General features: G+C 32.7%; 2 protein-coding genes across 3 annotated transcripts in view; both read right to left on the minus strand.

Annotated features, from left to right (window-relative positions):
• The window catches only part of RAD54B (RAD54 homolog B), a 111,172-nt gene that overhangs the window by 54,864 nt on the left and 34,089 nt on the right, over positions 1-22,219 (minus strand). The window lies entirely within an intron of this gene.
• Positions 5,564-14,517, minus strand: FSBP (fibrinogen silencer binding protein). The gene is made up of 2 exons (XM_003760250.4): positions 13,425-14,517; positions 5,564-7,028 (listed from the first exon to the last, which is right to left on the minus strand). Exons 1-2 carry the CDS (start codon positions 13,796-13,798, stop codon positions 6,506-6,508), a joined length of 897 nt encoding a protein of 298 aa, XP_003760298.1. The 5' UTR covers positions 13,799-14,517; the 3' UTR covers positions 5,564-6,505.

The raw sequence follows: 22,219 nt of genomic DNA on the forward strand, positions 1-22,219 counted from the left end.
GAGTAGGTGGTGAAGTAGGATAGGGTTCTGGAACTGGAGTCAGGAAGACTCATTTTCCCGGGTTCAAATCTGGCCTCAAATATTTACTAGCAATATGATCCTGGGAAAGACACTTAACTCTGTTTTGCCTCAGTTTCCTCATATGCAAAATGAATGAAAAGGAAATGGCAAGCCATTCTAGTATATTTGCCAAGAAAACTACAAATGGGGTCATAAGGGTCTAATACTAACTGAACAACAAAATCATCTAATATATTTTTATTCATTTTGCTAAACTGTTCCTAATTATATTATAACCTTTTTCAGCCCACTGTCTGACATTTCTGGCATAAGTCATAGCTTTATACACATTCTTAATATGAAATCCAATTAGTCATTCTGTTCTCCATTGAGATAAAGTTCTATATAAAGCAAAAAATTTTGAAGAATCTTTAAAAATATATTTTAATCCAACTCACTACTGTTTAGAGATTTTTGTAAACTAGTATTTGAATGGCAAAAGTTATGAAAATACAACACTAAAAATTATCCAATCTGTAGTAAACATGAATGCATACCATAATGTAAATTAAAGTTTAAAACACTTTGCTAATTTTATTGAAATAAAAATTATCTAAAAGTAAATGCACAAGAACCCTTAGTATTTACAAACATCTACAATATTTTCCTTTCAAGTTAAAAAATTGGTGACTAGTATGCATAATGTGTGACATAAAAATGTCATTATGAATTTAAAAATTGGACTGTGTCAAAAGATTACTTTCAGATTAATATCTCATTGATGTTATGGGAATATGTATTTTACCACATTCTTTTGGCAAATCACAATTCAATAGCAAATATGAGGGAAGAACAATAATAGCAAATGAAAATAAAAATTTTAAATAAATTATCTTAAGAATAGATTATGTAGCAAACTAATTTATATGCATGAAATGCTGAAATTATTTTACTAGAAGTTTTTGTCAATTTCAAACAAACATTATGGCCTTTAGTCCATTAAAAATGGAAATCTTAATGACTATAATTAATTTTCTTTCCATTATAAATTACATTTGGTTGAAAAACTAAACACAATAACCAGTTGCACAAATTACAATACATATATTTAAGCTGATAATTTAGCATACTTATTTATAAACATCACTTAAATATTTTTAAGTTGCTATTATTTACATATATATATATAAGAATATCAATAATACATGGTATTACTAAATCTAAAATGTGATGCTCAATAGTAATTATGAAAATATTATTACAAAGGGTTTCCCAAGAGAGTGCACTAAGACTTTTGGGATACCCCATGTATGTAACATACAATGTTAAATTTTTTAAATGTGTGTGTTAATTTAAAAACATCATTCCTTTAATTTTATTACCAAGTATATAATTTTTAAATTATCCTTTAGTATATTCAAAGCATTAAGAATTCATTTCGTGTTCTCAGTTTTTCAAATTGTACAATCTGTAATTACAAATAATTACCAACTTTGACCCGTCTTAATTCTTGAAAGTGTGAACATATAGATAAGAATATGCATTTTTGCATGAGCATCTCAATCAATTTTTCACTCTTTGCTAGCACATTTTTTCCATTATACTATCCTATTCCCTACTTTAAATACAACTTAAACATGAATAAAATAGCAAATTTTTTATTTTGTATTTTAAAAGAACACTGTTAAAATATTTTCAAGTAGATTCGTGCAATCTCTATAGTTGAAACATAATTTGTTTCAATCCACTATCTACATTATTTAAATGTGACTATTTAAAATTTATGAGATTACTATAAAGAAGGCACATGGAAGATGATACATGTTTTAAGCATATTCATCTAAATACACAAGAATGATTATTTAAAGAAATATTGGGGAGAAAGGTCATTGAAAAATCAAATTATACAAAGCAGATTTCTCATGAAACAAAAAAAGGAACTTATTTGATGCAAGTATAGTATTTCAAGAAATCTAGAGTCATGTTAGAATTGAGAGAACTTCACTGTTTTTCTCTGAATTCATTTTTAATTTGTCCATAAAAGTTTACTATGTATATGCCATATTTCCTAACAGCTATCAATCACTTAAATCTAAAGAATTAGAATCATTAGCTAAACAGGTTTAAATATATATATTGTTTACTTGACTTATGCAAAAGTTTATTTCTTTATGAAAAATCTAAGTACACTATAAATTTGGGGAAAAAAACCCTAAATGGTGCTTTCATTTTAAATGGAAAGAAAACATGAGGTAGCAAAGAATGGAGATTCCTGCTGCTAGAATCAGAGGATCTATAAGCAAATAACACTTTTCACTTACCATCAATTAATATCCATGTCTTCAGTTCCTTCATTTACAAAACAAGGAAGCTGAACTAGATGGTGTTAGTCCTTTCCAACTATAAATCCAAGATACAATCAGCTATGTTGTAACCATTTTCAATATTCAAATTGACTTTAGGTGTTTGTTATATACATATGCACAAAGCTAAGTTAACTAATAATTTATTGAACTTAATTAAAAGTCTTGTATGATTTCTAGTCATACATGTTTCAGAAAACAAATTGTTATTAACTTTCTGGAGAAAGTTTAATTCTTACTTTAATGCCCAAATCTATGATCTTTCATAGAATCACAGATTCTAAAATCTGGAAGGGACCTCAACAATATATGAAGGGAATCTTCACCATAACATATTTGACAAGTGGCTTTCCAGTCACTACTGGATACTTAAAGGCCTCCAAATAGGGACAATCTACCTCCTCTAAAAGCAACCCATTTCACTTCTGGAAAGTTCTAATAGGAAATTTATCTTAACGTCAAGTCTAAATTTGCCTCTCTGTAATTTCTACTCAAAGGTCCTGTATTTGTACTTTGAAAGCAGACAAAGCCCTTCCAATACTTGGAAGTCAGCCATCATAGCCCTTTTGAATCTTCTCTCAATTTCTTCCACCAATCCTTTCATGGAATTAAGGCCTTTTAGCATTCTGTTTGTTCTTTTCTAGATACTCTCTAGATATTCTTCTTAAACTGTTGCACTTAGAACTCAATAAAATATTCCTGACGAGCTTCTATCGATGGACAACATCCAGAAGAACTATCACTTCTTTATTCCTAGAAGTTGTGCCTCTCTTAAGGAAACCTAAGAACACATTCACTTTTTTGTCTTCTATATCAGAAAGCTGGCTCATATTCAATTCGCAGTCTACTGGAACACCAAGATCTTTTTCAGACTAACTGTCTAACCATGGCTCCTCTTTTATGTACATATGAAGCTATTTTTTTAAATCTAATTGCAAGATCTTGGTTTTGTCCCTCTTCAATTTCACCTTCTTGGATCCAGCTCAATGCTCTAATAGATCTTTTAAGATCTTTTTGAATTCAAACTCTGTCATCAAATGTCTTAGAGAATTCTTTTCCAGTTAATGCCATCAAAATATTAGCAAGCTAAGAATTTGATAAAAATTGGGGCCCGTCATTGGAAATTTTTTGCCATGTTCACAATGAATCATAATAACTAACCTTTAAGTGCAGCCATTCATTAAACTAAATCTATGTGACCGTATTAGCATATAGTCCTGATCTCTTTATCTTCTCAATAATACAGTAAGATTCTTTACTGTATACTTGGCTTAAATCGAGACAAAGCATATATGCAGAATTCAAGATGATCTTTAGCAGGTATATATCTTAAAAGTAGAGAGAAAGACCTCGATCAGCCAAATCTTGTTTAACTTAATCTGTCCATCTGTAGGAAATATTTGTCACTTTCACCAAGTCACTGAAAGGAATTTAAAGAATAGGTGAAGAGTGGGAAGATGAGGGTGTGGGTAGTGCTAATAGGCCTATTCATTTTTTAATCTATTGGCTATTTAATATAACTTATATATGTAAATTGTAATTCTAAAACAAGGAATGCTCCATAAATAATTTAATAAATACAGAAATTGATAGTTCAAATATATGTGAATATAGACAGTAACAATAGTACATTAAATTAAAAATTCAAGAAAACAGCCCTTTGCTATCTCAAAGTAGGCCATCATCAAGTCATTTTATCACTGTGGATTACTGTGCCCCACCAGCAGATTTACAGCTCTTCATAGTAATCAGCCATACTGGCATCCAAGGATTCCATGCCTATAATACTCTCTCTCATCTTAACCTCACCTCTTGGAATCTTTAGCTTCCCTCAAGGATCTACTTAAATGCCATTCTCTACACAATGTTTTTCTTGAACCCTCAAGTTGTGAGCAATTTGTTCCTATAAAAAACTACTTATTTCTGCTTTGTACAAATTTTATACTTATCTGTGTGCACAATGTCCTAAATACGATCTCTCCTACCTTCTGTCTTTCCCCCTTTTCCCCTCAGAGTATAAGCTACTTTTGCTTTTGTATCAACAGTGCCTGGCCTGCTGAATAAATGCTTATTGAAAGGAAAAGAAAAAAATTCCATAAAACTATTTTATTTCTCTTAATGAGTAAGCCTATATTCTTCTCAAAAGCTTCAATGAAATTCCCCTTAATCATAAATGGTAAATTTTAGAAAGTAAGCCCTAAATCTGTGTAATATATCTACCAGAGAATTCAGAATACAAAAAGAAAATGAAAAAACGTGAAGAAAATGAATTTTAGAATTTAAGGTACTGCAACAAAGAAAAAAAGTGAATTATTTTAAATTCAAAAGAATGCATATATTAAAAAACGCACATATATTTTTTAAAAATCAATTTTTCCCCCAAGGGTTTCTATTTTTGCTCTATTCAACTAAGAGACATAAGCAATTGCTATGTAAAAACCATATTTTATCTAAATTTTCTCAGAAGTCCATTTCTAATCAACAACATTAGAGAGTAAAGTCGCAAGAAATAGAAATAAAAGGCTGATGGACCTAGAAAAATTTTTTTTAAAAAATATTTCAATACTTTACAACTTTAAATATGTTTCTAGAATTTAACTGGAATGTTTCTATAAGTTATTAAACAATGAGTTGTAATGAGATACAGGTTAAGTCTATATAAACTTATTTGGATAAAAAAGCAAAAAAAATTAAATCATCTACACATTTTAATAACTATTCAAAATATCTGGATTGTATTGAGTATCAGAGGTATCTGAACGATGATGGTAATTTTACTTTTTAAAAAATTTTGACATTACATATAGTAATAATTTTTTATTCAAGAATAAGAGTAAGACATACTTTGAAATTTATTTTTTGAAGTCAAGAATTTCTATGTTCAAAATCTATAAATTTTGTACAATTGGAATAAGTTTTAGAAAAAAAAACACTTGAGTTGGGTCTCAGATCATATCATAGGTTACAAATAAATCTGGATATGTTATTTTATTTTGGTAGATGTAACACACTACTATTTTAGTTTTTCAATACTAATTTTATTGAAATACCCACTGAATACTGAGAAGTATTAAATTAAGGCAAATTTTAAGGTTACAAGCCAAATATACAAAAAGTGGATAAGTTTTCTTCATTTTTATGCAAAGTAAAAATAATTTACAAAATTCCCTTGCCACAACTCTGAAATGAATTTTTTAATGAAACAACTTTTTTTTTAAATTTCTGTACACATAATATGTACATATACACACATATATTTACATTTTTTTTTGCTAAGCTAACCACAATTTGGAATGTTTAAAACGGGTGGTGATATTTGTGGCATAATAAAAAGATGACTAGATTCTAAATCAGAAATGGATTCTAATACTATATCTGTATTGCTTGCATCTCAGTTTCTTCCTCTATAAAATGAAAGGGTATGATCTCTTATAAGGTCCCTTAAAGCTGTAAAACTCTATGTTTCTATGATTTAATCTTTAAAAAGATTAAGGTGTGACCTCTTTCTCAGCAAAGGGGTAGTAATACTGGGGCAGAATGTTGTATATACTGTCAGTTATACATTTAAATCTGGTGGTTTTGCTTAACTGTTTTCCTTTATTACAAGGGAGAATTCCTTGTAGGAGCGGCAGAGAAGAGCAGTAATTTCAAAAATGACTGTAATGTAAAAAGACATCAAAAATATTTTTAAAAAGAGAATAAGATATGAAAATCAGTGTCACATAGAGCAACTAATTTTTAATAAATTACCACACTTAAAAAGATTATTAGAAAATCTCTAATTGGCATTTTCCCTCTTTTAAAGATCAACTTGAATATTTCTAGGCCAGAAGTGCAAATTTTTTCTAAAACTTTTACTAACTTAAATGAAAAAAGTAAAAAACATCTTTAAGACCAGCCATTAAAACTACTCACATATAAAATTTAGGAGGAAATTTTAAAATGTGAATTAAAGACATCAATCAAAAGATCTGATATAAGAAACTTTAAAAGAGTTTTTATATAACAGTGGAAACTAGTATTTTAGGAATATATATTCTCATCCTGCATATTCCCTTATGAAACCGACTCTGTCAAAACAATTTAATTAAATAAATCACAGGTGAAATTTTCAGATTATTCAGACAAAAAAAGATAAATAATTAGACACTGTTGTATTCAGGAAGATCCCGTCTTAGGCGTATTGCTCTCAATTTCTCCACTTTGATTTTTGCTTTTAGAAGCTCTTCCTCAAGTTGCTGCCTTCTCTTTAATCCATCCCTTTTTTCTTGAACATAGAGTCCAAATTTTCTTTGATTTTCTAAAATTACCTGATGCTCCTCCTTGATCATTTGCAATGTTTGTGGATCATATCCAAATAATGGTCTAAAATGTTCTCCACTTTCATGTCTAAAAAATTCATCTCTCCTTGGAAGAGAAGATGGTGATAATGTCATTCTTGTATCAACAGAGGAAAGTGAAGGTGAAGCTCTCTCCATAACATGGACAAGTTCATGTTCTTCTCTTTGCTCTAATGTCTCATTCTGTTGAGAATCTACAATTAGTGAAGGAGGTGGTTTAATATCTTCTTCTTGGTCCAATTCCACTGTAATAGCAACGGGATGGTGATCCAACATCACCTGTGGCAAACTGGTACCTGCATGCGCTTCCTTATCCACGTTTGCACTAAAGCACACACACAAACATACACATCAAATGAAATGAAACAAAAGCATATTTAGAGTACATGTTTTCCTAAATCCTGTAAATCTTTAACATTTAAAGCTCGGTCATTTTAATTAAAATACTAATAAACAGTAATATTCTAAAATTCTAGTCTCAGAATGACATTGTATGTGAAAAAATGATTATTTTCTCTCTTGTATTTAATAACTACTGTATTAGGACTAAGATTTTTCCCCTTTTCTACTTCCTCATTTAGAAATCAACCATATGGGAAATCTTTGGCAGAAATTTATCCAGGACAAAATCTAATCAAACAGTAGAAGAAATTATAAGTTTGGGCATTCGTTTTGCTCAGAGAGGTCTCAAAAAAGTTGATTTTCTCTTTTGTCAGAGATGTGAAATGGAAATTGATAAGTCCCTTTGACCAAGATTTGAATGACCCAAGTCATATATCACAAGATCCTCACTGTAATATAGTCCATCCTCTATAATATTCATTCTCACTAACTGTTAACTAATCAGTATTGACTTTTCTAACCTACTTTTCCAAAGACATATAAGCTGTGAGCCTACCACCATGAAGGATCTTTGGTCTAGAGAGACGGCCAAATGACCATCCTTTTATTAATAAATGGGCTGGCCTGATTAATGAAATGACTAAATTACCTAGAAATTATGTCTCTTGAAGCCTTTTAAATTTCATGTGCAAATTTTATCTAACTGCATATGACAACCACCTACCATTAAGCAAAGGAAAAATACAAACCAAAATCACATTTTAACACGCATAAACCTAGGGAATAAACCAAGAGTAGCAGGCTGATTCTAGGGAACCTACTACTTCTACTCAGTTAATGAGCAGAGGAAAAATCACATGGTCTGATACATATGGCAATTTAATGTTTTCTAGGCTTTCAGACGTGTGCTTTCTCTATTTCAGCCTAAATCCTCAAATCCCTCTTCCTATTCCACTGAATTCTCCTCTGAATCAAAATTAGACAAATAGGGGACAGTTATGTGATGCAGTAGATAGAGCACCAGCCCCTGAAGTCAGGAGGACCCGAGTTCAAATATGACCTCAGAAACTTAACACTTCCTAACTGTGTGACCCTGAGCAAGTCATCCAATTGCCTCAGGAAAAAAAAAATTAGAGAGGTAGGGGAGCTAATATTTGAACAAGGGTCCTCCAATTCCAAACCTACTGCTCCTCCCAATATATCTTGAAGTGATAGTATTTCCTCAGCCATCCTATTTTTTCACCCATTAATTTAATGCTATTAAATGACTAGCAACTTGCAAAATATAATGAAACTTAATTTGGGGGGAAAGGAAACAGGTAGTATTACAGATTTTTATGATGATATAAATTTTAAAATATAGATTATATCACAAAGTACACATTCTTGAAGAACTATTAGTTTTTGTCAAAAGCTTGGAATGTGTTAATGATTACTAATTATATATACAAAATTTCCCAAAATTTCAATTTTAAACTGTTAACATTTCAAAGTACAGTAGGCTTTTGGGATATAGCATATATGCATATGCATTTAGCAATTCAATAATTTAAATCTTATCACCAAGTCACTGACCAAAAGCTCAAATACAGTCAACTATTTCTCATCTAAATCTTCTCTTTTTCTCCCCTCTGCAGATAGACAAAGAAGACTACAGAAACTTTTAAAAATGTTTGTTGAAAAGAGTGAAATATGCCCCAAATATCTAGGTTCTTACATTCTTCCATTTTTCTGATAAATTACTATCTAGTCTCATTTCCTTTTAAAACTAAAAAGTCCAAGTGTATAACCCTTAAGAAAGAGCTTGATGGAATTATAAATTCAAATTTATCAATATCCATGATTTTAAAAAAGAAAAAGAAAAAAGCTAAGTTATCTGCTTAAGAGATACAAATAAAATAAAGATATGAAATGTACAGTATTAAGAAAAAATATTAAATTCTAGAACAGAATATTGGCTAATTTCATACATGAGTACTTCCTTACATAGATGCAAATCAAGCTCTTCATTCTAGATCAGAGTCACTGAGGGGGTGAAGGGGAAGAGATCATTATCTGATGGCCAATCTTCTGTTGAAGACAACTTTTCTAAGCTGGTTCTCAGAAAACAAGACTCACAGAATAAAGCTGGGCCACAATATACACCTGGGCCATAAAATCCATTGAAACCAAAAACACAAAATAATCTCCATGACTGCAACTTTAAAGGAGGGCTGAGCCAATATATTTTTTAAAAAATTTAAATCTTATGACTATAGACAAAAGGCTTCCATCTCTTGCAACTACCAATATTTTTTATTTTTTCAAAAGCTCAGAGCCATTATTCGCTAGCTGTGTGACCATGGACTAATCAATTAACCTGTCTCGACTCAATTTCTCATGTATAATAATAGATGAAACACTGCACTTAGAGTCAAGAACCCCTAGGTTTGAATCCTACTTCTGATACTTTTAATAATTGAGTGACCACAAATAAAACACTTAAAAATCTCCCAGCCTCAGTTTCCTCATGTATAAATGATGATAATATTATCTGAAGTACCTATCTGATACTGTTAAGAGGCTCAAATGAGATAATATACACAATAATACTGTTAGTCTTATGATTCCTTGTACTTCCTATCTCACAAATTCTGAGGAAAGTGTTTTTACCAACTTTAAGGCACTCAATTTTTTATAATCCAGTCTATGGATTGAAGAAGTTTCTTCAAAAACCTTTTCCCTAAATGTCTTTTTAACATTTCATTTTTTTAACATCACCTCCTCCAAAATCAAAATAAGAAAATAAAGATATAATTCAAATCAATAAGAAGCAAGTTTAATTGTATATTAGAAACTATGCTCAAAAATCTAGATGGGGAGAGGTTTAAGTGACTAAGAATGAGCTTTTCGTATTACTCTGGATTTTTTAAATTTGCTACCCCTTTCCCAGAGAGTATGACTTAATTGGGTGTATTAATCTCAATTAAGAATAAACATCATGACCAATTCTGATGGACCTGGCCATCCCCAGCAATGAGATGAACTAAATCAGTTCCAATGGAGCAGTAATGAACTGAACCAGCTACCAGAGAAAGAATTCTGGGAGATGACTAAAAACCATTACACTGAATTCCCAATCCCTATATTTTTGCCCACCTGCATTTTTGATTTCCTTCACAGGCTAATTATACAATATTTCAGAGTCCAATTCTTTTTGTACAGCAAAATAACAGTTTGGTCATGTATACTTATTGTGTATCTAATTTGTATTTTAATATATTTAACATCTACTGGTCATCCTGCCATCTGGGGGAGGGAGTGGGGGGAAGGAGGAGAAAAATTGGAACAAGAGATTTGGCAATTGTCAATGCTGTAAAGTTACCCATACATATAACCTGTAAATAAAAGGCTATTAAAAAATTAAAAATTAAAAAAGAAAAGAATAAGCATCATAATCCCAAGTAAAATAACAATATCACATACATAAGTCTATGTTCTGTTTTGGTCAGAACATTGTAAAAAATCATAATGAGTGTAAAATTATTCTAGAGAAGGTCATTTAAAGGGATAGAGTGCTGATATTTAAAAAAAGGTTTTTCTGAGAATCAAAATATAAGTGAAAATTCATTAGTATCAATATATGATTTTAAAAGAGATGTCAATTCAAGAAACTTAAAAACCAAAGAATATACAAAACAAATTCTACAAAAGTAGTATAATCAGACATTCTTATTCACAGTGATGTTTTTCCTTCTGAAGAATAAACAGGGCACTTGAGGAAATCAATAGGCAAGCTTAGTATTACTGAATCATTAATAGTTAAGACCTGGGAAAGACTTTAGATTTAGTTTAATATCCTTACTCTGTAGATGAAAAAACTCAGAACTAGAGGTATTAAGTAACTTGACCAGTGCCACAAAGCTATTAATGGCAGAGCTAAGACCAGAACCCAGGTCACTTAAATTGCAGATTCTTGTTTTAAACAAACAAGTAAAAAAGTAATGAAAAATATTAATTTAAGTTGATATAAATATTTTAGGGCATTTTGAGATTAGTAACATTTTAAATTACTTAAATTGTATGGTAAATATCTATAATATTAAATGGAAAAAATCTTAAAGAGTTATTCATATTATTCAAGAACCTAAAAGAGGTCACCCTTAACAGTAGTAGAAGAAAAGTAAAGACAGGTGGAAAAAAGAAAAAGGAAATTCAGAAGATAGCAAAAAGTATAATATATATATTGTACAAAGTAACAAAGTATACAATCTTTTTAAAGGCATGCTTCATAATCCCACTCAATCTAAGAAATTTTGCATACTTTGAATATTCATTATAGAGAATGTATATTCACTACTTTCTCTAATACACTCAAATCTCTAGAAAAACATTAAGTGACAGGAAGTATGGTAAGGTGAAAAAACCACTGGACTTGGAATCAGAAGGGCTGGTATTTATTACAGTTCTATTACTGATTAGCTAAATGACTTTGAACAAGTCATAAATTCTATGAGCCCAAATTTCTACATATATAAAATGAAAATAATAAATTATTTGCCTTGCATGATAAATGTGGATATATGTATAGAAGAATTACACACGTTTAACATATACTGGATTACTTGCTGCCAGTGGAGAGGAGTGGGTTTGGTAAAGGAGGGATAAAAATTTGGAACACAAGGGTTTGTAAGGGTGAATGTTGAAAATTATCTTTGAATAATAGCTTTTTATTTTCAAAATACATACAATTTAAAAAATATTTGCCTTCTAGTAGTAAAAGGATCAAATGACCCATTGTAAGCAGATACCATCCATTTATGATTCATTCTCAGTATCAGCACTTTAAAAAAAAATTTGAGTAATTTGAATTTTGGATAATTCAAGCTTTGTGCATATTTTTCCTTGGAATAAGGTTGCAAACAAAAAACCTGTGCAAAGGCATTGTACACATAATTCAAGGAACCCTTTACCCTACAATGATAAATGAAAACATTTTCTGATAATTAACAAGTGGAAAAACTTCTATAAATTTCCTATTATTGAATGTTAATTTTCAAAATCTATGTCATGTTAAGATAATCAGTAATCATTCTATTTATTTTAACCAATAGTAGCATAAATTAGATCACTGCATGCCAAAATTCTAGTTTGCCTTAATTATTTATCCCGTATTATCAACTAATTATAATCAATATCTAATTGTACAAATGAACTGGGTTTTTTTTAAGGTTCTCTCAGCTAAGTAGAAAAACTGATATCACCTCTAGGTGATAATTTTTTTTCTTGTCTCTTTCATAACTTAAAAATCATTTCACTAGCTAATAGCAATTCTAGAAGTATAAAGTCTATATAAAGAGGAAGACCTCAGAAAGCATTATTTGGAAGACACTGGTTGCTGAATGAATGAGAAGTCACTCCTTAAAGTCCACAATAAATGCAATTGGAAGATATCTAATCAGAGCAGAATGCTAATAAAAGTTGACCTTTTTAGTTTTCAAATTACTTCAACTTAGATTTTTTAATGGCTTTAATGATTCTCAGTTGGGTACCTAACAGTACAAATCTAAAATGAAATTGAACATAACTGTCCACTCACCCTAAAGGGAAAAAAATTGCTTGTAGAGATATTATTACAAGTTGAAAGTTTAACATAATTAGAAAGTTTTAAGAGAAAGCCTTCACACTTACTTTTAGACCTGTAACTCAAACCTGAGTGCTAAAAGAACAAAGAGAAATTACTAATCTTAATGTACAAAAAGTCAAAAAAGCAAAAACTCTCCTACTTATAAATGTGTTCAAGATGTAGAATAAGCTGCTAAAAATTATTTAAATCTTTTCTTTATATGTAAAAATGTTTTCATTATTCATTTAGGGTTGTATTTAAGTTGTTTTCAGTTGGAAGTGTATTAAATATCTAGAGACAATTATAATTTATGACTACTACTAGGAGATAATAAAGGATCGAGTTTATCTTCCCTGATACCAAAATTCAAAATTTTTTTAAAGTTATATGCAAAATATAGCTTCCATTAGCAATTTGCCTAAAGTGAGCATTGAAGGTGAAGAGATAACTTATTTTGAACCTGTATCTAAGTAATTCACTGTTAAATTAGATAAAGGATATAGGTTGCAAGTACAAATTTCATTTTTCCCCCCAATATCTCACTACCTGGAAACTAGACAAAGGTAAAAATAAAAACACAAAAATGAATTTAATGCAGAGAAAGTTACAAGGTGACTTTTTTGTATTTAACAAAGCAAAACAAAGACACGATTTCCCATCTGTAGTGAAGCTTACTATGCACATCTGTATCTTAGTATCAGAGCAAAGCAAAGCTCAAAAGATAGGAGGCGCCATAATTTTCCAGTTTAAAAAAAAAAGTAAAATAAATCTTACCTTTGTATATAGTTCTTGTCTCTTCCTAGGCACACACTGGAAATCTGGGGAATCATTTCCACAACTTTCTTGGTTGGCTCAGAAATACTGCTCCTATGATCTAACAGAGTCTCCTTTTGCTGCAAGAGCTCCTGTTTGGCGTATTCTTTGAGCCTTTTATAGAGGGTACGCAGGCCTTGTGCTGTACGAGGAGGGCGATCTACTCCAACAGCATTATATTTATCTGCTATGATATCCCAGCATTTGTTCTTTTCCACTATTACTGAATGTTTATTAGTGTGTTCTTCAAGAATTTTAACATATGGCTTCACCAGCTTTAGCAAATCAAGCTTTTCAGATAAGGTAAAATTAGAAGATCTAGCCTTTCCAACCATTGTTATTTCCGAATTAAGTAGGCAGTTTCTGAAACCACCATGCAGTCTCTGGCTCTGCTCAGCTCTTTTTCACAAACAGAAAAAAAGATCAGGCTTAACTAGGCTAGCCTCATTTAGGCCCACGCCTACAGGGGAGGGTTTATTAAAATTCCTCCAGCTTAAGCTGACGCAGGTTCAGGAAATCTGCTTAAGCCAAGCCTGACCTACATAAGGCTTTTCACTGAAGACAGGAAGGCACAAGCAAAACACACTTGTGTATAAAGAGAACAGCCCTAAACAGGATTTAATACACAAAGGTCCAAAGATAAGCATGGTGCCCTTCTAAAAATTATCTAATTTAATGAGACTATCCGTTTCTCAAACATGTATATCTAACTGATAAACTGAAACTGCATTGTAGCTTTGCTTTTTAGTAAAATAAATGAAGTAAAAACTGTTTTGTGCTATTTATTTACAAACACAGGAAACAGAAGAATGAAAAACTAGAGTGGCGTGTGTAGAAAGATCCCTAACAGAGCCCCTGATCACTGTTCCTGAGCTGCTGTTCTCTCTTACACTATTTGCATAATGCTAGTCCCGCTGTCAATCATGAATTGCATATCCTCTAGCTAGTTAGGTTACACCCAGACTCAGACTCCACAGTAAAGCTAAGCTTCCCCTCCATTTTCCAGTCTACCTTGTATTCCTGCAGTTTTTCTTAAAATGTAATACGTTTGATTAGAAATATAATTTAAAAATTAAAGGTGACAAGTAAAATTTTCTTTTGTTTGAAAAATAAATTATTCTCACTACAATATAATTCTTAAACATATACTAATATGCTTTGTTTTATGTAAAATCACAATTCACTCTGAAATTTGGCAAAATCAAGCTTTAAGATTGCAAGCAATTAAAAAAAAACCTCATTTGGCATAACAAAAATAATTATTAGTTTAGTTGTGCATGCACTAGTAAGTACCTCTTCTCTCTCACACGTAACACACAGAGTGTTTAGACCACAAAAGGAAACAGAGCAGTAGCATCAGTTTGTCATGTTGGTTTGTCCATTTGAATCCCAGTCTGAACAAAAGCATAGTCATTAAACTTGTTTTCTCTAAGAATACAGAAATTTCCACATAAATAATTTAACTATAATATATCTAGACCAATTCACCTCAACTGACATAATTTCCCAATTTGAGCTTAATTGATTCTTTTGAAGACTAGACACAAATAGAAAAGCAATTCAATTCTATTATCACATTAGTCACATTCAATCAATGTATCAACAAGCACTTATCAAATGTTTTCTATTATACCAGATATTGGGGATATAATGGCAAAAATAGAACATTTCCTAATCTCAAAGAGCTTACATTCTAAAGGGGTGAGGGAATAAGGAGAGACAATTTACGGTAGCCAACAGTTACTCTACAAAGCAGTCTGATTTTAAAAAAAAAAACCAACATATTTAGGACTATATAAAGGAAAAGCTGAGGGAAACCAGAGCTAAGGAAATATTTTATAGTCTTGAATAATAAATATTACAAAAGTTCTTTCCTAAATATCGAAGAATTTCAACTTCTTCCTAGATATTCTAGGAAGGTAGAGATCAGGAAACTTATTGTTGTTAATGTGAATAAAAGAGAAAGGGTGAGAGCAATAAGGGAGCTAGCAAGAAGTTAGATTACATAAAGAATTGTTTTAGAAAGTCTACATCTATTTCTACCCATCCCTTTAGACAAGTTTGGGAAAGGCATTTAAACACAACAAGGAACAACATTTTCATTCAGGAAGGAAAGCAAAATTACATAAGTGGTTTGAGGGAACAGATTAAACTTGGCCTTGCCTAAGTGGATTTCAGTAAGATGTCCTATTATGTTGTGAATAAAGTTATTGATAGGTATTGTAAATAGATAAAGAGGTACTTTTCAAATAGTTACAGTAGCTTTTTACAGTTTTTAGTAGACACTGGATGACAGCTTAAGCCTACTACTCAACAGAAACAGAAATAACTTACATTGAGCTACAGTTTTGATGGTAATGTTAGTCAATGTTAGAAGTGTAATGAGTCTGGAGCATGTGCAGAGAACCAAAAAAGGCTTCTTCCCACATAGAAGAGCTGAGGGGCCTGATACAGAGTTATAATATTCTAAAATAGAAATACCTTGAAAAGACTGGGACTTTTCAAGGAAGACTTTAACTTTAAGTCTAAGCAGATTCAGATATTCTATAACTGGTTCTGATTTGCTAACCACATGATTAGGAGAAGCCTTTTAACTGGCTGAGTAGCTAAAATGAGAGCATGTTCAAAAACTAAGTCAGCCTCCATCTGCCCTTTGGGCATTGTTACTTTATCCCTACTTTGGTGATAAGACTTTCGAGGCCTTCTTTTACAGGGTCCTATGAAAGAGTCTTGATCCGTGGCCTCTGTATTTGATCTTTTCCTGTTTAGGTGAAGGGAATGGAGTTTCCAATCTTGAATGTTTTGAAAAATCAAGAAAGCAAGCTGCAGGAATCTGGGAGTTTGAGTCCATACAAGTGCTAGCAGCCAGCCCAGCATCAATGTCCTGAGGAAAAAGGAGTCATCTTCACAAATGATCTTTTGGACTCAGGTAGTTGAGATGAGGACTTGTCCAGCAGTCATGGGCATATGGACCTGAATTTGGTGGAACAAATGCTAGGTAGGAACTGAGCTAAGACTTAAGTTAGTGGGGGAGGGGGAAAATATTCATAAATTCATTCTTTTTACATGTTCAAAATAAATATTCCTCAATAAAAGCTAAATGATGTTAAGTGGTTAAATGAAACTAGAGCTGCTAATCACTGCTGTTTAACAATGGGGAGGAGGAGGAGAAGACACAGCCAGTGAGGGAGCAGAGGATCAAGCTCATGACAGCAGAGAAGAAATCCCTCAAAACCCTTCAGGAAATCCTAGCATCCTAAGGAACAAAGGTATCTGACAGCGCTGAAAGAGTGGGCCACAGCATACTAGTTAAAAAATGTTTCGAATAGATAGTCACATAAAACACTGTTGGTAAATTTGTGAATTTGTTCATTAAAAAAAAATGGGGATTATGCAAAAAAAAAAAAAGTTATTAAAATGTTGCTAAATTGCAGAATTTCAGAGTTGGGAGACACTTCACCACCTAATCCAACATAAATGAAAAAGGAATAACTCATACATAACAGTAATAGCTAGCATTCACATAATACTTTAAAATTTGCCAAAATCTTTTATGCGTGTTATTTCATTTGATCTTCTCAACAATCTTATGAAGTAGGTGTTATTATTATTAATCCATTTTACAGATGAGGAAACAAACCTAGAGAGATTAAGTGATTTATTCAATCCATTGTAAATATTGGAAGATCAGAATTTGAGTCTTCGTAATTCCAACTCTGCAACAATTTATTTACTACACTAAATTTTTCAGGGTATATAGCCTAAATCAAAGGTTAGGAACAATTTAGTTTATTAATATAATTTCAAATGACTTCCTTAAAGGTTGCTTTCATAGATCATTCATAGCTCCATCAAATCCATCAAAATATCTTCTAAAGACTATTCTACATTAGTTCTGCTTCTTGTTACCTGCAGTCTTACATTTAAAGCCCTTAACAACCTGATTCCAATTTACTTTTCTTGATTTATTCATTATTCCTCTTAACAACACTTTCAGATTCAGCTGTTACTAACATGACACTCTATCTCTGATTTCTGTTCCATTTCAGTGTTCCCTATTTGTAATGGGCTGAGGTTTGAGTTGATGCACTGAGGTCCCATGAGGCTAAACAGTAATTGGGCTATACTCTATTAATATACATGATTGGATAAAGAATGGCCCCCGCCCATTCTCCCTGCAAGTCCTGACGTGTTGTATAGGAAATGACGATTTTGGTGGGTGGAGGCAGAGAGAGACAGGAAGAGAAGCTGGGAGAAATTGGGCCTGGGTTCCATAATCCTAGCTGCTGGTCGTGTGGCTGCTGGTCTAGCTAGCTTCTTGACTCAGCTGCACACATTGCTATCGCCGATTCCCTTCCACCTCTGATCCTTCTTCACTGAGAATAAAGACTGACGATTTTCCCCTAACCTGAATTCCTGACTCCGGCTGATTTTAAAATACACGATCTTCACACTTATTCATATCTAGAAAGCATTACTTTCTCACTTTAGCCGGTTTGAATCTCAATCTTCCAAGTCAAGAACCACCTCCCACCTCCATGATTGGCTGGTTGTTGTTCTTCATTCTGAAAGAGGATGAAAATGACATAACTATAGCAAAGGTACAATGTGTCCAACTGTGTCTGGTAAGACCAATATGAACTCAGAAGATTCTGAGTCAGGCACAAATAGCCCATATCAACATTTGGAGTGGTGATGTTACCAAATTTGCACATCTTGTTTCTTTTTGACTTACTTCAATTTTGCTCTGCTGATAGAGTATAGTGCTTTTTTTTTTTTTTTAATGAGGACATGCTGCCATGCTGGACAATCCTTTGCCAGTGTCTTCCATGTCACACAATCAAAGTTGTTTAGAGAGATTCCGAGAATATCCTTGTGTCACTTCTAAACTTTCCAGTGAATGCTTGCCTTGTATGAGTTCCATAAAATAGTCTTTTAGGCAAACATACATTTGGCATTCAAACAACATGGCTAGCCCATTGGAGTTGTACTTTCTGCAGTAAATTTTGAATGCTTGGCAGAACTTGAAAGGACCTCATTGTCTGATACTTTATCTTGCCAGGTGATCTTCAGAATTTTCTTAAGACAATTCAAATGGAATGTTATGCCCAGAACTAAAAATATGTGGCTTAAGCAGAGTACAGTGGAACTATGATTTCTCTTGTTCTGGATCTTCTAATGCTATTATTGTAGCTTATTTCTGCATCAGCTTTTTTAACACCCACATAACAATTATGACTCAGAATAAGCTCATAGTTACCAAAACTCCTAGCCACTTTTCACATGTTAATCTATCTCTTATCTTTCATTTGTACAATTGATTTTAAAAACTACATCCAAGACTTAATATTTTATCCCCTATTGAAATTCATCTTGTGCAATAGTCCACTGTCAATGATTCTTCCCTCAAAAAATTACCAAGGATTTATTGTGTATATACATATTTTCTAACTCAACAAAATGAAGCTTTCCTGAAGAAAAGTTTCAATTTTATTTTGATAATCTCTGGTGTACCTAGCATAGCATAGTACCTCGCATAAATGACCTTCATTAAATACATGTTTTGATGATGTTGTGGTTTGTCCTTTCTTCTCAAAGAGATCCGAGACATTAGGGAGGTGATGCTATGACATGCAAGTGAGTTGAATTTAAGTGAAAGAAGTCTATGCAAAGTCACAAGCCTCACTTCCTCCTCCAGAGACATCTGGATCCACTGACAAGATAAAAGATCAGGATGACTACTAGGATGGCCTAGGATGCAGTAGAAGACCTTGGCCTTTTTAAACTAAGCTCTGTAACAGCTCTCAATTTGACTTGAGGCAATATCCAATCAGTGATTAAAGCTAGGTAAGAAATGAATCAAAGAATGGCCTCTTTTACAAACAACAATCTGGAAGGGGAAGACACTTAAAAGTTTCAGTACAAAATAGAAACAATATAGAAACAAAAGCCAATCAGAGTCTTTGATCTGTGATCAAAATACACAATGATCAAGTAAGCATGCCTGAGACCTAAGGTAAGTCAATCAATGAGAGCCATAGTGATTTGGATTTAAGGTATAGTCCATAAGAAAAAAATCTATGGCGAAGATGACAAGAAAAAAATAATGATGAATGTTGGAGGGGATGTGGGAAAAGTGGGACACTTAATACCTTGTTGGTAAAGTTGTGAACTGATTCAACCATTCTGGAGAGAAATTTGGAACTGTGCCCAAATGGCTATCAAAATGTACATATCTTTTCATCCAGCAGTGTTTCTACTGGGTTTGTATCCCAAAGAGATCAAAGGGAAAGGGACCCACATGTGCAAAAATGTTTGTGGCAGCCCTTTTTTTTAAGAGCAGGAAACTGGAAACTGAGTGGATGCCCATCAGTTAGGGAATGGCTGAATAAGTTTTGGTATATTGTTATGGAAAATTATTGTTCTATAAGAAATAATCAGCAGGGTGATTTCAGAGAGGCCTAGAGAGACTTACATGAACTGATGCTAAGTGAAATGAAAAGAATCAGGAGATTAATATAAACAGCAAGAGAAAAATTATATGATGATCAGTTCTGATGGACATGGCTTTTTTTCAACAATGAAATGATTCAGGCCAGTTCCAATGATCTTATGATGATGAGAGCCATTTACATTCAGAAAGAGGACTGTGGGAACTGAGTCTGAATACAACATAGCATTTTCACCCTTTTTGTTGTTATTTGCTTGCATTTTGTTTTCTTTCTCATCTTTTTTTTTCCTTTTTGATCTGATTTTTCTGGTGCAGCATGATAATTGTGGAAATATGTATAGAAGAACTGCACATGTTTAACATATATTGGATTACTTGCCGTCTAGGAGGGGCTGGGGGAAGGGAGGGAAAAAACTGGAATATGAGGGTTTTGCAAGGATGAATCCTAAAAATTATCCATACATATGTTTTGAAAATAAAAAGCTTTAATAAAAATAAAATAAAAACTGAAAAAAAAAATCTAGCCCACTGAGAAATCTAGCCCTCTGTATCAAAGAATGGAGAGAAAAGTACTCCCCGAAGAAAGCCCCAAAAAATCAGAAGCCAATATTATGACCATCAGAATTCACCTAGTCCAGGGCTGCAGAATTCTCTAGATCAGGAACCAGATATTCTGTTCTGACACAGATTTGATGATCTAGAACTGTGAACTTCAAAGACTGAGATCCCTAATCACAGAAAATCATGCCAGCTGGAATTTATATAGCACTTTACATGTTAATTTATTTGAATGGGATAAAGTGAATGAAGACCTCTCATAAGACTGTGGCTTCTTCCTATGCCCTAATTGTTACTTGAGGCTTTACAATAACAAGTTGAGCTATAGCTAAAAGTGTTCAATTATCTTGGATAAACAAACATTTCCTTCCTATCCCCTTCTCCTCCACCCCCAACCTTTTCATTAGCATTTAAGTACCTAATGCAGTAAAAAGTGTGTTATTGACTAGTATTCTTTGCTTCTGGATTCTGGGTAAATTAGAACTCCTCAAACAAGGGGAGAAACAATTAGAAGGAGGGTTGGGGGCTTCTGATTAGGCTCTATACAACCTTGTGATTTGCACTTTGCAATCCTCTACTGACACCTTGTCTTTTGAGAGTTGCTCTTTCTTGGGAGATTATAATAAATCCTTTTTTGCTTTTTATCTTGAGAGTTTCTGATTTTAATTTGAGTAAGGATTGCTGTCCCACACATATTTATACTACCCTAAAAGGTAGGTGCTCTAATTGTTCCAATTTTAGGAATGAGGAAAGTGAGGCTGAAAGAGGTTAAGTGACTTGCCCAGTCTTAAAAGAAATATAATAAGGGTTTGAGACAGGTTTAGAAACCAAATCTTAGCTATAATTTCAGGATTCTATGTACCTCATCTCTAATTTTGATTGATTCTGACCTTTCCTAAACTGGTTTCTCATCTCATAAATTTGAGCAAATAAAGCTTGTGTGCTATGTGTAAGCTTTAACTTAAATTAGCTAGACTGTACTGACTAGCTAATACATTTTTCTATCCCTATGTATCTATAAACTCCACTCTATTGCTAATTCCTATATCTCAATTCCCCTCAAATCCTTCGTGCTTTTCCATAGAATATTCAGTGGTTTAAACTTCATGATTACTTTTCAGGAGTGGACAGAGTACTGAGTTGGAAGTTATCCAACCTGATCATCCAGCAAGATCTCATCAGTTCTACTATTGCACCTCTATCACTACCCTCTGCCTTTCTGATTGGAGGGCAGGTCTATGAAAGCCAAACTTCCACTGAAATAGAGAGCTTAACTCCAACATCTCCTTATTTCTTACGTGGCTACACTACTCTAGGACTTCTGTCAGACTTCTCCACCTGTCTGTATCTTCTCCCAACCCAGCTTTTCATTTTCCCTATGGGTCTACTCTGTTTAAATTGTAATCTCCTAGACATAGGGATCCTAAAACTCCGGCCAGTGGGCCAGATGCAGCAGCTGAAGACGATTATCCCCCTCACCCAGGGCTATGAAGTTTCTTTTAAAAGCCCACAAAATAAAGTTTTTGTTTTTACTATAGTCCGGTCCTCCAACAGTCTGAGGGACGGTGAACTGGCCCTCTATTTAAAAAGTTCAAGGACCCCTGTAAGAGTAGGGATTGTCTTTTTTCAATATTTGTATTTCCAGGGCTTTAGCACAATGCCTAGCCCAAAATACATTCGTAAAGTGGTTATCTAAGTCAATGAAGCCTGGTCGCATCTATTTTTAGTTTAGTGTGAAGCCACTGAT

This window comes from Sarcophilus harrisii, chromosome 1 (assembly GCF_902635505.1).
Source record: "Sarcophilus harrisii chromosome 1, mSarHar1.11, whole genome shotgun sequence".
NCBI lineage: Eukaryota > Metazoa > Chordata > Mammalia > Dasyuromorphia > Dasyuridae > Sarcophilus > Sarcophilus harrisii.